The sequence below is a fragment of the Drosophila santomea genome, chromosome 3R, assembly GCF_016746245.2.
Source record: "Drosophila santomea strain STO CAGO 1482 chromosome 3R, Prin_Dsan_1.1, whole genome shotgun sequence".
Taxonomy (NCBI): Eukaryota; Metazoa; Arthropoda; class Insecta; order Diptera; family Drosophilidae; genus Drosophila; species Drosophila santomea.
The window spans coordinates 3,570,180-3,584,974 of record NC_053019.2 but is presented as its reverse complement, the minus strand read 5'-3'; the positions used below and the strand labels follow the sequence as shown (position 1 = coordinate 3,584,974).

General features: G+C 42.8%; 1 protein-coding gene across 1 annotated transcript; it reads right to left on the bottom strand.

The window, feature by feature from the left end:
- Nucleotides 1–7,150: 7,150 nt before the first annotated feature.
- On the bottom strand, nt 7,151–8,748 carry LOC120453503 (kunitz-type serine protease inhibitor Hg1). The gene is made up of 2 exons (XM_039638250.2): nt 8,350–8,748; nt 7,151–7,552 (listed from the first exon to the last, which is right to left on the bottom strand). Exons 1-2 carry the CDS (start codon nt 8,492–8,494, stop codon nt 7,368–7,370), a joined length of 330 nt encoding a protein of 109 aa, XP_039494184.1. The 5' UTR covers nt 8,495–8,748; the 3' UTR covers nt 7,151–7,367.
- Between the last annotated feature and the right edge of the window lie 6,047 nt (nt 8,749–14,795).

Below are 14,795 nucleotides of genomic sequence, written 5' to 3'. Positions count from 1 at the left end.
CAGAGAGTCCTTTTGCAACGTCACTCATACGCAGCGTTGACATTTGATTTCGCCTGCATGATTAATAAGTCCAAAGCCTGCAGAAGCCAATCATTCAAGTATGCGAGCGAGCAGCGAGCAGCGGGCGGCCAACTGAAAGCGATCATTTATTAATGCTAATGCATTTTGCATTAATCTCGAGATGTGTCTCGCTCTCGAAAAACCAGCTTGATGCATCGGGCCGTGGAATGAAAATAAATTGCTGTAAATTAGTCCGAGCGCATTTGATGCCTCCTAAGTTTTGCTAAGTTGGCTAAGTTTGCTTAACGGACTATACACAGCTGTGATGGAAAATATAGAAGTCAGTTCAGTTCAGTTTTAATTTCATATTAATAATAGGAAAAGAGGTTAGAGGTTGTGACATTAGGTTAGATTTTGTAAATACTCGTAAAACTATAATAAAATACACATGTGCGCCAGAGTGAAATCACCATATTCTCACGTATTTCCTCTATTCATGTAGCAATATTGATTTCACTACAAAGTATTTGTCGGTTCGGTCGGGAAATGGGGCACATGAAGCACTTTGACTCTCTGAACTCTTTTGGTGACCCCAACTGTACCCACGCGAGCCTTCGATGGAAAACAGTCGGAGGTGGAGTGCTGGCAACATTAATAGTTATACAACAGCTGACATATTGATAAATGAGCGTTGGAGCAACGGCAGCAGGAGCAGCAGGAGCAGCAGGAAAGCTGAACTATTGCGATGGCAAATGGCTCAAGCACAAGTTCCTGGAGGTTTTTGGGGTGCAGTGGCGATGGGATTTCGGCGAAAAATGGCTTCACTGCGAAGCGTGAGAAATTCGCAACGCCGCAGGCCCACACATACCCATGCACACACACACACACGCACGCACTTGCGAACGTCAGGGGTGCAAAACAAATGCTTGTAAATATTTCTGCAGCTGTGATTCCTTTTCGCTGACTTCCCCGCCAAAGGAGCGAGAAGTTGAGCGAGAAAACGGCAGTGAGGCGAGGTCGAATGCTTTGCAATGAGTCAATTTTTTAACATTTATTTGACACGGGCTTTTCATTTATTTCTCTGGCTTTGAGTGAAGTGAAAAAATTTAATTAAATTGAAATTAATTTGACAGGATATTGCAGGCGCCACCAGAACTATTAATAATGTTCCATGTGGAGCGGCCATGGCAATGTGAGTGTGTGTGTGAGTGCGGTGGTGTGGGTGTGTGCATGTGAGTGAGTGTCGGCGGAAGACAAATGTGAGCCAAATAAATTCTCATGTTGCGCTTTTGAGTCGCTCGTCGCGTCAAAATTGCACACAGAAAGCGAAAGCTGAAAGTACAGCTGGAAAAGCAGAACGGAACAGACAAAATAGCGAAACGAATCATTGCCCCCGGGGAATTGTCCATAAATCATTGCATTCATTTCGTTTCCAAGCCAGCCAGGCAGGCAGCTAGCGAAAAGTCTATATACAGACAGGCAGCGGCACATAATTAATTAAATTTAACTTTTGAGCGCGCGCAGCCAGCCACAACAAATATCACTCATACGCACCGTGGCCGACCTTGGAGGCGCCACCGCCATTTGGCATTGACATACGCACAAATAAATAGACGCTATAAATTCAATTCCCATTCTCGCGGTCGAACGTAGCCGTAATACCTCCCATTCTGATTTTTAATCCGTACCCGATTCCGATTCCGAATTCGAATCCGGATCCCCAATCCCCTATTTGTTTGCTCATTGAGCAAACGTGCTGGAAACACATTCCTCCCATGCAAAACTTTCACCTAGGTGTGCTATAAATCGCGTGCCCTTTCAGTTTCGGTGCCGCTCGACTGCTGACACAGTTGCTGCCTCTACAGTTGTAGGACTTCGAGTTGTGAGCGGTGGGCGTGGCATATCATTTTAAGGTCCTGGTTTTGCGAAAAGTTGGCAGCGCGGCGCTGAAAGTGTAGAAAGTGCCACGCAGCAAAACGTGCTTGAGTCGAATAAATAACAAAACATTGGCGGACAGCAAATGAATTTATGGGCCAAGCCATAGGGTACAAAAGTGAAAAATGTTCAAGCAATTGGATTAGGAAACGACCAGTGGTTCATCGAGGGGCGTCCGCTTTATAGTCCCGACGCCATCCTGGCCAGAAATGATATTAATGATTTTTTAAATGCCTTGCAAGGCGGACGGATCCACCCGGGAATCCGAATCCGACTGCGAATGCGGATCCACTCATCCGGAGACTACTCACTCCGGACTCCGGACTCCCTGACTGACAACTGGCAGCGACAATGATGGAGAAGCGGCACGTCGTTTGTCGTCCTCGTCGAGGGTCCCGTGTGCACATCATTGGGCATTAGGTATGCATGCCGTTGAGCCTCGCACTTCCAAAGATGTTGAGTAATGCTGTTGGAGACAATGATTACACGGAGAAATATGCTAGGCAAGTCCGGAGACCGAATGAAAACCAAGAACTCAGAAGCGGCCACCTAACTAACAATAATTGGGAGATACATAGAGTCCATGAGTGGGACAATGAGAATAACTAATTTAAGTTTTAAACAATTCATGATTTTTTGTTAATCATTTATGTAATTTATTTTCCATTTCACAAATGACTTAATATAGTGCACTAGGTAACCGTGTGTACTAAAATAATACGATACCTGTGTTTATATACGTTGCTACACCCTAATGCGTGATTTCAAATCTCACTTGCTTTCGTTATCCAATTAAAATTAATGACAGTTTTGGGCGACATTTTTCTCCGTGCCAAGGAAACCCAGAAGAAAGAAGAGGAAATGGCAGCCGGGTTCGATAATGAAGTTAAAAATTCCATACATACAAATACAAACAGACAGATGAGGCAGAATAAGAGAGAGAGAGAGAGAGAGAGAGAGAGAGAGAGAGAGAGAGGGTGAGAGGGAGTGTAAGGAAAGAGAAGGGACAAGGATGCAGTTGTTGTTGCTGCTGCTTCTGTGGCATTTGCCTTTGGTATTTATGAGTACGTTGTCCTTGATATGCCTGCGGAATTACTAAATGTCCCTGACTTGACACTAACTCACACGCACAGCCAGTCAGGATGCTCACACACCCACACTCAAACCCACACACACTCGGCTCACACACACTTGCGCATCATCAGCCATTCACTCATTCATTCACAGCGAGAAGAGCTGTTGCTTAACTCTGTCAGCAATATGTTTGTTGCCACGCCCCAAAAGCCCAGGACCGTGTACCTTACTTTTTTCGTCCTTACTACTGCTACTGCATATATTTTTATCTTCTACGTGCAGCAATGGACCCAAGGCGAAATTTAAATAGAAATTGCATGCTGATGTTATTTGGAGTAGGTTTATATTTAATTTAATATGCTAGTCTCCCCTTGCCCCGCCATGTGGGTGCGTATAAATATTTTAATTTCTTTTTGCGAAAGCAAAGGCGACATTACTCTATTACCATACCATGTGTGCAAAACAAAATTAAAGCGAACTGGATAAGTTAAAATGCAATCTAAAAATATTTTCGCGCCTAGTAGGGTCCTTCATTGAAGGACATGGTAAATCAATTGTACAATCTTCATATTTGGTTTCTGCTTACTTCTTGTTATTCAGTTAAAAGACAAACTTTATAAAAATATGTTTCTGCGGCATCAGCTTTGTTAGGTCCGCTTTCACAATTAACAACTATTCAATTCCCTTTCATAACGAAAATAAAGGAATGGTATACTTTTATTCAGCTTTTATATAATTTTTATTTTTTGTAAAGATATAATCCGCTTTCGATTTGAACTTGTTTGGATAGTTAATATCGATAGTTTCAAGTTTTTGTGCTAATGATCTACATTTTTGCTTTACAGAATGGATAAGTTAAATTCAACATTGGTTCTTAGGGGCTTATCTTGGCTAGGAACTTCTTGCCAGATTTTTGCCAGGAACAAGGACCATCTCGCAGGATGCGTTCTGGGATTGCAACCGTTGCGGCAGCATAATGGTGCAGTTGCGCCAGCTTGTTTGCTTTTGTCACACACTTCGATTCCGTGAGCAAGCATCAGAAACGCGAAATTCCAGCTAAATAAATAAGAGCATACCCCGGGCGGGATATGTATATATATACACATATATATCCCAGAATCGCTTTAGATAAAGCCACGCCCACGCAGCGAAAAGAAGCTCGAGTGGCAACAAGTGCAAGTGGGCTGATCGGCCAAAAGCAGATAACAAGTCAAGTGGTCTGAGCCAGCGTGCAGGTGCCACGATTCCGCTTAAAGTACTTTGGACGGAAAGAAATACATTTGTCTCCACATAGGAAACCAAAAGTAATAAACAAAGATTTAATAAGGATTTCTGATGATTTACGTCAAATGCAAGTAAAGCAGATAAATTATTTCTATTCTAATTTTTATTGTTTCATATTGTCAAATGCCTTTACTTTCAAGCTTAAGAAACATTTTAGCAAGTCCTTATTTTCACCAAATCCCTTTTGTTAAAATTTCTATTACGCTTGCAATCAGAGGTATGAAACTAGAAAGCCCTAGTTTTTTTCACTGTTACTGTTCTGGAGGGGGAATCAGTGTAGATATGCGAATGCCACCTGGAGAAACTCGTCTCCAGATTGTGCATGAAATCAAGCAGAATGAGAAACCAATTTGTGTGGAAAACACAAAGGCAACAACAACCACGACTGGGAAATTAAATTGGCCAAAGGGTTTAAGTTTCGCCACAGCTTCCTTCTCTCGACGGCGCTTTGGCGCGCATTTTGAAGGTGAAGTCAGTGGAAAACATTGCTGAAAGCAAACTTTTTATAAGTCGCTGGAAAGTCGATGGCAATAAATTTCATTGGCAACTTTCTACTTTCGTTTCCACTTCGGTCGGGAAGGAATTTTAATACAATCCCAGACGGCGGAGGAAGAGACGGAGAAAGGGCCACAAACATATCTAAGACTTAACCACAAAGAAGCACCTCAAAATTATTTAAACGGAAAAATAGTTAAAGCCCAACTGCAGAAGTTGAGTTGACCCGAGCCAGCTGGCTGTCTCCCTGCGTGGCAGATACACACACATAAACATAAATGAAGCCCCAAAAGCCAGTGGGGAAATCCAGTGTGTATGTGTTAGCCATGGCCACTAAACGTGGCCGACTGCGGCTGAGTGTGCGTCGCAGTGGAAATGCACCCGAATAAACACAAAATTTATATGAACACATGCAAGACAGATTAGGGAGCCAAAGCGCAAAAACACCAAACACAAAATCGCAAGAAGGGTAAGGGGTCAGTGAAAAAATTGTAGGTTGTACTTCCTCTGCTCTGTATTCCCAACAGTTTGTGTACTTTTTGTGGGAGCAAACAAAAGCAAATTTTGCGTTTTATAAATTCCTTTGGCGCATGGCTTTGGCCTGCTTTATGGCATACTTCCATTTATGCAATTCGAAAACAGGCATCCAACAAATAAATAAACAGCCCAACAGGCACCGACCGGAGCAACAATTCTGCTTTACATCTAAGCAAAACATTTAGAATAGCATACTTTTGCGAGCTTTGTCAAAGTTCTTTGCCTGCTGCTTCCGTTTTTTGCCATCATGATGGCACCAGGGAGAACGAAACTTTTTTGATTGACCAAAACGAGGAACGAGGACTGTTTTCGGTTTTATGGAATTGCAGCGTTACAGGATGCTCAAAAATGATGCAAACGGAATCGAAGAAGGACCCTCTGAAATTTACATGCCATCGTCGTTACCGCCGCAGAAGGAAAGCTATTGGGCTTCTCCTACATTCTTGGTCACATAAAACTCAATTGCGTCGTTAAATGTACAAAAATGTGATAAATAATCAAATTACATGCATTTGATGTCGGCCCAGATTTGGGCTTCAGCATTTTACGGCGCTAAATTTTCGTTGATTCTCATTTTTTCCGGCTCATGCTTCATTTATGGCACAATCGCTGATTATTCGGCTCGCAGAGCTAATGCCTGGTGGATTTGCCATTTTTCAATTATAGCCCCAAAGTGGCCTTTGTTTCCTTTTTCGCCGTGTGCGTGCGTTCGTACGTTTTAAATTTCCAATTAGATCTGAGAGCAAACTAATTTCATGCAAATTGCTGGCGAAAAAAGTTTCTTTGCTCGCACGCTTTACGAAATTTTCTCTGTCGAAATTATGCGTTGAGTAGTTTGGTTTTAGCCGGCAGAAACGTTCCCAATTCCATATTTTTTTTTGGGTTTGGTTAAAATTACCGGCATCGTCAGCGAAGTTTTAGCACATGACTCGGGTTGATTTCTTTCGCAAATTTCCCAATCTTTCTGTTCACTTTATTCCAATACCCTGAGTGCTGTCATTTAAACAGATTAATGTGCTGCCATCAGCGACATGTCATGTTGGGCGTCTCGTTTCGTTTCGTATCGTTTTGTTCGTCGATGCCATTATGCATTTGATTGGCATTTGTTTGTGCACAGCAATCAAGCCATTTTCGCACAGCCTGATGGCCAAAACAAAGGCCTGTCAAATCCGACATATGCCGGCAGAGCAATTAATGCTGTTCCAGATAGCCGGCCTGGTCAACAGGTAACGCAGCAGTGAGATGGAGAGTGGATCTTTTTAATTAGCCGTAAGTCGATAGCAGCAAAGAAGGGACAAAGATGACGGCTCTTTGATGTGCAAAACACCGGTCACCTGGTGGGTGTGGGTGGGGCTGGGGTATGTGGTAGGGCATCTCACTTTCCACGACAAGGTCCAGCCGCAGCAGTGGGTGGAGTACGTCAGCATCGGAGGATGGAGCACCATAAGCCCACTAGGAGCGCGGAATGAGTGGCAGTCGCCGTCTTGGCGACACTGTCAGTCGGATGTCAGGGCCATTTGATATGCCACTGACAGAAAGCACATTTGGCGCATTTTTTCCGCAGGCCCTCTTTATTTCATTTCATTTTATTTTATTTTATTTCGTCTTTTTATACAGCCCTGACAGTGAACAGAGTGCCGATCCACCGCTGACAGCTTACAACATTTGGGTGTCTATTTTTGGGCGGCATTTAGTCAAAATCCGTGTGATCAAAGGTAAAAACACTTAAGCACTTGAGTGTTTGGTGCCTGTACTTAAAGTTAATTTTTGCACAATGTAAAAGAACTTGAAATTGTTTTTCAAATTGTATTTTTTTTAAATGTTTATTTAGATTTTTAGTAAAAGCACTTAACTCTTAAAATAATAGTTGGGGAGTTGTGACAAAATCATAATTCAGCATTGTGTAAAGTGGTTGAGTGTTAAGCCAATTGTGTCTATAATTCATGACCTTCTGTTTTTCAAGTGTGGAGCAATCTCTATTTGCTAAACATACGCGTACAAACTTATCGCCTAGGTGAGATGTATCTATATCTATGTGCCAATCAATCGCCGCAGCGTGTGTCGCAGCTTTCCTGGGTGCAGAAGCGGTTGCGATTGCCGTTGCATCCTTTGTAGTTAAAGGGCTTGCAGACGCCCTTGTCGAAATACCAGCGAGTGACGACCTTGGTCTTATCCTTGCTGCTGCAGAAGTTGCCCTCGTTGCGGCCCACGTAGCAGTTGACGTTGTCTGAAAAAGTGCGGATTCATTGGTTAATCGCCGCCTGGAAATGCTCCATTCGCGTCCACGTTTCGCTCGGAAGACTCGACTGGCCTCATTAAGTGCAATTACGTTTGTTTATTCATACGGCGCTCGAGGCGGACGACAATGTATTTCATAATTCCCTGGCCACGTAGTCATAAGCGGAAAAATAGAACAATTTGGCAGACAAAATTGACTGGCTGGCCCGAAGCAAAAAAAAAAAGAATCACAGCATGTGGACTAATCTTGGCAACTACCAAATTGTTTCATTCTTAAAGCGTGTGCTCTAATTGCTATTTACCTACAACATTTAATTGAACTTAAATTGAATAAGAAGAATTTGGTTAACTTGTTGAAAGGAAACTTTTTAAACAAGCTGCTGATAATGCAATCAAATTAAGTCCAAAGGCAAATTTAACATTAAAAGCACTGATCAGGTATACATTAATTCAAATAATGAATTAAATATTCATTGATATTTTAAACTGAGTCGAACAATACCTAACACTTTTAGTATCAACTTTAAACTTCTTTTTAAAAGTATTTCTTTGATAACACTGAAGTTGAATTGAGAGTCGGGAACACTTCGCACTAATTAATAAGCTTTCAACAGCTTATTGCAGTATTAGATGAAACAAAAGGTCTTGAGCGATTAGTTATTTGATAAAGTATTGCATATATATATTTTATTTTCACTTGTTGGTGGCCATGTTCCGATCTGCCACCAAACATGGTAGTTCCTCGAATGCTTCAGAAAGTATTCAGCCACATTCCTAGACACTTACTCAGCTCTTTGCACGACACCACGGCCCCATTGCCTGAAGAGCCGCCTCCAAAGGCCTCGGATTGCGCGGTCCGTGTCAAGAGGATGATGGACAGGAGGCCGACGAGTGTCGCGCGGAGGAACGCCAGATTGATATTCAATTTCATGTCTTTAGCGCGGGCACCCAGAGCGGAATGAGGATGGGAATCGAAGCAGCACCGGGAGCAGCTGTTCGTAGTACTCGCACCAGATGCGAACGGGGAATGCCGGATCAGAGAGTCGGAATATTTGAAAATATCCGAAACTGAGAAACTGCCGCCGGCAGAGGTTGTTCCAATTTTTCGGTTTTGGTATTTTTAAGTAATCTGCGCTACTTTCGGTGGGAAAACGTGCGGCAGACTAACGAATCCAAACGAACCAATGCGAACTCACTGAGTGTGGCGCATTTTCGGTCTTCAGTTTATATACGAAATGCCGGAAATTGTTGCTAACTCGAACGAAAACTATTCGTTCTCATTTCGCTGATAGAGTCAAGTATTCGGCAAGTCTTTCGAGTATTGCCAGCTTGACAATCTTCTAGTGCGCGTATCCGTCCATCCTCCCCAGCACCCTTCCATTTATCCATCCAACCATCAATCCATCCGTCTATCAGTTCCGCCGATCAGCCAGCGGACCGTGTCCATCAATGCTAAGTATGAGAAGATATTTTTGGTCCACAAAGTGCTCGATGCTCCCGAAATGCCCGAAATGGCCGAAATGCCAGACGAAGGGGAGATATTGCACTTAGTTTTATCTTTGGGGCGTTTACTTTGCGCTCGTTTGCATAATTTTCAACTTATTGAATATTTTCCACATAATTAATTTTAATTATTTGTGATTCTTTCAGGCATTTGAATTAATTTTGATAAGAGAGGACCGCGAGGTTGTGTTTTTTCGGGAGGCCAAAAGGCGAAAAGGGTCGCGCATTGCAGTCACAAGGGATTTTCTCTTCCATTGTCTCTAATTACAATGGACGGCATTTGTATTGGGCTCCCCTTTTTTATTCTTTGGTTTATTTCATTTTTGGTTTCTTGGCAAGTGGCTTTGGCATGGGCTCTGGCCTCCTCTTCCTCCTTTCCCCTTTCGGCTTTTATTTGCTTCTATTGCTGCGGGTCGGGCGCAAAAATCAATCTTCATTTAAAATTCAATTTAATGCGCTGCGTGCATAAAAGAAGTATCCCAACGCCTTGGCCATCAAGCGTATAGGATTCGCCGGGAGAAAATTAGAAAACAATTGTGTAGATTTTTTACGAGCTGACGCATCAAAGAGAATTTGGCAGGCAGTGTCGCATGTCCAGTCCAGACCTGCCAATGGTATTATTGTGCCCCATTGAGTTTCTTTTTACTATATACATATACATATAACGAAAAGCGACTAAAAGAAGGAATAATTATTAAGACAAATATATGGATTTGGTCCACACTTGTATATGATTCAAGTTAACTGTATAAATAAGTAGTAGTAAGTATTATTCAACCTTATTTGTTCAATTTTGAAGAACCCATTTTATTTTAAGGAACCCAGTGATGGGTGAGGCATGAAAATTACAGCAAACGGAAGCCTGAAACTCGAAAGAGGATGTGCTTCAAACAGAAATCGGAAGTCTTAACTAAAAACGGTAACAGGTATACGGGATCGGGATGTCAGCCCCAAAAAAGAAGTAAAATCAAAGCGGATAAAATTAAAAAGCAATGCGAGTGTAAAGAGTGGTCCCTCGGCGAGGTTATCCTCTTGGCCACGTTTCGGTTGTTTCGGCCACAATTTGTGATTTTCCACTTGTTTTGACCAATTTGGCGATTTGGCGATTTTGTGATTTGTCGTCTTTAATTCCCACAACAATTTTTTTACGCACTCGAGCAAAAGATATTTAATGGCTGCACTTGAACGTGCCGAAAGACAAAACCAACCAAAAATATAAAAACGGATATTGTCGATTGAAAGCGGCTGCGGGAGAAGTGATTTGCAGTTTGAAATTGAGTGAAAAGCGCTGACGCTCCACGTATACTGAGAATATTCTATGCATATATTTTACCTTTTGTTGATGCACCTGCCGCCATCCCATTCAGCTCATCCCCTTCGTTCAGCAAAATCGTTCAGTTCCCATAGTCGTCCGCTTTGCGCTACTTGGGAATTATTTTTTTTCAGAATCCGCTTTATTTCTCTTTGCCTTGGAAAAAAACGAACGAGTTACCCCACCGCCCCCACTTTGGCCCACTTTGGCCAACCTCAAATTGAGGAAATGAAACATTTCAATGATTTGCTTCCGGCTTTTCCCCTTGCGCCATTCTTTGGGCAGCGAATCATAAGCAGAAAAAAGAGTTTTGTTTATTACCTTTAAGGCGCTTTGGACAACTTCTTATTCGCTGCGCACGAAGTTCAACCTTAATAAATTATTCAAATTACAACTTTGATCTTCGCGGGGGGATTGCACACGAAATGCACAAAAGTGCTGTGCGAAAGTTACACTAGGCTACGCAATCGAACAAAAGTTTTCAGTAGAAATGAAACAAAATCAACAACTACTCGTAGATGAAATTTTTATAAGTGACCAACATGAGCAGTAAAAAAATGTAACTGTTTAAAATATCGAATATACATAAGTGATTTGTGGCACAGTGCTATTGATTTCAGTGGCACGAGTAGCAATTTCTTGCAGTGACACTGAACATATTGTGAGGCATTTCCCGAACAATGGGACAAGAGCTTATCCTTTTTACTGGCTGCGTTCTGTTTTTTTAGTTAAAATTTCGCAATTTGCAATAAAAATTCCAGTTTTGCTTTTCGGAATTCAGTTGGAGCGTACGTCCCAGCTTAGCTTCAGATACAGCTACAGCTACAGCTACAGCTACATCTTCTGCTTTTATATCGGCAACGGCTTGTGGCCTTGCGGCTTTTCCAGCTTTTTCTGCTCTCCCTGTTTTCCGGCAAAGGAAAGCGATCCGAGATGCGAAAGGATACGCATCCTCCCAATGGGCCGGGCTCTTGCCGAGCTATCAACCGGCAATTATTATGCGTCCTGAACTGCACGTGCCTCATATAATCGGGTTGTGTGTGTGTGCCTGTGTGTGTGCGAGGGGGGTGTCTGGGGGGTCAGTGTGTTGTTTTGTTGTGGCAGCTGGGGTGTGCCGACAATAATTTAATATCAAAACATATTTCACTTGCATGCCGAAGAAGCTGAGGAATGCGCTCAAAAGCTTAACGGAGTTGAGCCAGCCGAGCAAGTCGAATGGAGGCGATGAAGCGTTCAGCTTGTCCCTTTCCCTTCCCCCTTCCCTTTCCCCCATCCCCCATCCCCCATCCAGCAAACCAGACCAGACCATAGCGACTCCTTGTCGCCGTCTCTCTCTGTCTATGCCCGTCTCTTTCCGTGTCGTCTTCTGTGTGTATCGTAATTATTTTAAAGCCACCAAGGAGCCTTGACATTTCCCAAAAATAATTCTGCCTCTGCCACAAAAATGCGCCTTCTCATGTGAAGTTATGGCACGACCTGCTGCAGCCGAAGCCATTTTCTACACTTACAAAAATAATTAATCGTAGTATTGGATATTAAATGCATTTCTTAAGATCACAATATTTAATTAGTAATTTGCAATTAGTTAGGCGCTATATTTTAAAGAGGTGTGTATACCAAAAGTATGTTTTAATAACTATACTATAAATATTCGAACAAGCCATTGTTAAACTTCATTTCACTTTACTCAGCTCCGGGAAGATTGGGATGAATCAAAGGTAGAAGCAAAGGTAGTTCACGGGAAGGTGTTTCTTCGAGTGTAGTGATGAAAGTATCTGCAAAAGGGCGACGCCGATGTTGATTTCACTCATTTCCGTCTCAAATGGATTTTGATTGTCTGCCCTGACCTCGAAGCAGGATTCGGTCTTGGACTTGGCTACCCGTGATGCCTTCTACGTGTCTGCCATTTGTCTGGGCTTATTTTGGCCAGTTCATCCCAGAGCTGCGGATTCGGATTCGGACTCGGACTCGGCGGCTTGAAAGCAGTAGCCAGCTGCCAAATGACTTTCTTTTCTTGGCCATTTCCTCGTTTGGCTGTTGCTTCGGGCTCATTTGGTTTTATTGTAATGATTTCTATTACCACACGAGCGTTCCGTGTCTGTAGTTTGCAGCAGCTGCACTGCCAACTCCTAGCTCCCAGCTCCTAACTCCCAATTCCCAACTGCCCACTGACTGACGCCATTTCCTAGCCCCCAATGGACTGTTGGCAGTTTACGTGGCCAACGCGCTTAATGAGTAGTTATTTCCGCTTGTATTTTGTGATCAAGTCGTGCATGGCGCCTTGGCTTTGGCTTTGGTGGGGCAGTTAGAGCTAACGCCGGGCCACGTTCAACCATTAATTGCCGCCTATTCTGGTGCCAGCCATCATTTTATTAACCTGCTGAACAGTGCTCCATTGCTCTATAATTGAGTTTATGTCATAATTCCTCGGATGGCCAGTCGCAGTTTTGTCAATGAATTTATGGCATAGTTTTACCGCGGTCGGCACAAAGCTTTGATATTTATGATACTCGTATTCATTTTGCAGCTGTCACAACACTAGATAGTAACTAAGAACTATGGGCGCCCAGCAAAAAAGAGAAATTTTAATGTTTTTTGTCATCTTCTGTGTGCACTCTCGAAATGAAACGAAATGAAAAAGCATAATTAATTTTAATGCGATTTTCCGCTGCTTTGTTTTTACTTGCTTATCATTGCCATCCACGGATGGATTTCATTATGCAGATGATGCGGCTTTGAACAAGAACAGGTCCGATTCATCCGGATCGGAGGACCATTTAAGCGACTTTGTTGCATTTTCATTCAGTGGAAGCAGACATTCATTCCTGCTTGATTCAACCGCTTTAGACACGAACCAAAATTCCTTTTTCAGCAATTTCAAAGTGTACTCGTCGTCACTTCCGTTCCCAACGCCGATGATTATCAATTTGCGAAACTCGTTTTGGCGTGGAAAATTGTTTACCCGTTTGGCAAACGAAATGAGCGAGTCCCCGTTCCAATTTTCTTCATTGTGGCGGGTAAATTGAAAACGCAAACAAGCAAGCACACATGGAAATCGAAGTCGTTTGGTTAAGCAATCGCTGGCTTCCTGCCTTTGAGTAGAGAACTCGCGTCACGTTTTTGCCTGGCAGCCGGGATTAATGGTGGTGTAATTTATTGAAGTTTGCCAATAAAAGCGGGTGGCAGAATTCAAATTAAGCTCGTATTCCCCTGGGTGTTCCTAATGGCAAGTGCATTTCGCAGATTTCCCCTAGATTTCTCGTAGATTTCCCTAGATTTCCGCAAACATTTGTTGATTGTCAGCGGTAATAGCGGATTGTATGTTGCAGATTCGCTTGCTTGGTGGCCACCTACTAGCGAATACTGCAAAAGTTGCTCAAGTTTTTAAACGCAAACTGCGCGCCCGGACTGAGTGAGCCGTTTGAAGCAACAGCGGAAAGTTATGCAAATTTAATGCAACCAAGTTGCGCGCTTGTTTGCCTGCAAGTGATTTATGTGGCCAGAACCATGACCGCGCCCATTCAGTGTGCATAATGCGCCACTTAATGTCGCGCAGCAACAAGCAATGAATGCGGCACAGTTGCAACCGCAGGCAGAGGACACACGCCAGTAACACAGCGACACGTTGCGCATACGCCCCGTGCGCCGTGGCAATCAGTATCAAATTATAATCGGCAAATTGCTGGCCAGAAAATGCAGCAGAACTTGTCTCAATTTGCTATCCGAAGCAACTGGCTCGAAACTTTCAATCGAATTGGTCGCACAAGTTGCGAAAAAGCATTTCCACAAATTCACACTAATGCGCATGTCTTATTGTCGCACAGTAGTGAAATAGTAAAGAAGTAATGCGTTCGGAGGAAAAGGGAAAAGTTCCACAAAGAAAAACCATGGTCCTTTAAATTTGATTCTTTCGGACCAAAATCTACGAACTAGCACATACAATTTAAAACTAACAATTGATAGAATTTTAAGAGTCATTTATATGTTAACAAATAAAACAATAAGTATTGTTCTTTCATTTGCTACATCGTTTCCCTTCTAAAAAAACGTTTATTTTGCAGTTCAACAACTTTAGTACCTCGCCTGCTCTGCAACTGAAAAGTGCAGTGTAGAATGGATGGATTTTCAAAAGATGTTAGCTTTTCGCTCAGTGTTCACAGGCCGGAAGCATCTCTCCATGCTGTTGTTAGATGTGAGATATGTAAATATCCAAAACTTGTTAATATTTGATGGGATAAAAGTTTGCCGAACTGCAATAAAAGCATACACACAACAGCGCCCGAACAACAATACAACAGTTTTCCATCCACCACCCCGATTTTCCGGCTTTTCCGGACCCCACCCCTCTCTGCAATCCATCCCCTGGGTGACCCCTGGAGTGTGAAATATTCAACTAGCTGCTTGAAATTGAGCTGCT

What these genes read in the sequence shown, in the direction of transcription:
- LOC120453503 (XM_039638250.2), bottom strand. Translation starts at nt 8,494, where the DNA reads ATGAAATTGAATATCAATCTGGCGTTCCTCCGCGCGACACTCGTCGGC. An exon ending in GGTGTCGTGCAAAGAGCTGA is followed by an intron (nt 7,553 to 8,349) that starts GTAAGTGTCTAG and finishes GCACTTTTTCAG; the next exon opens with ACAACGTCAACTGCTACGTG.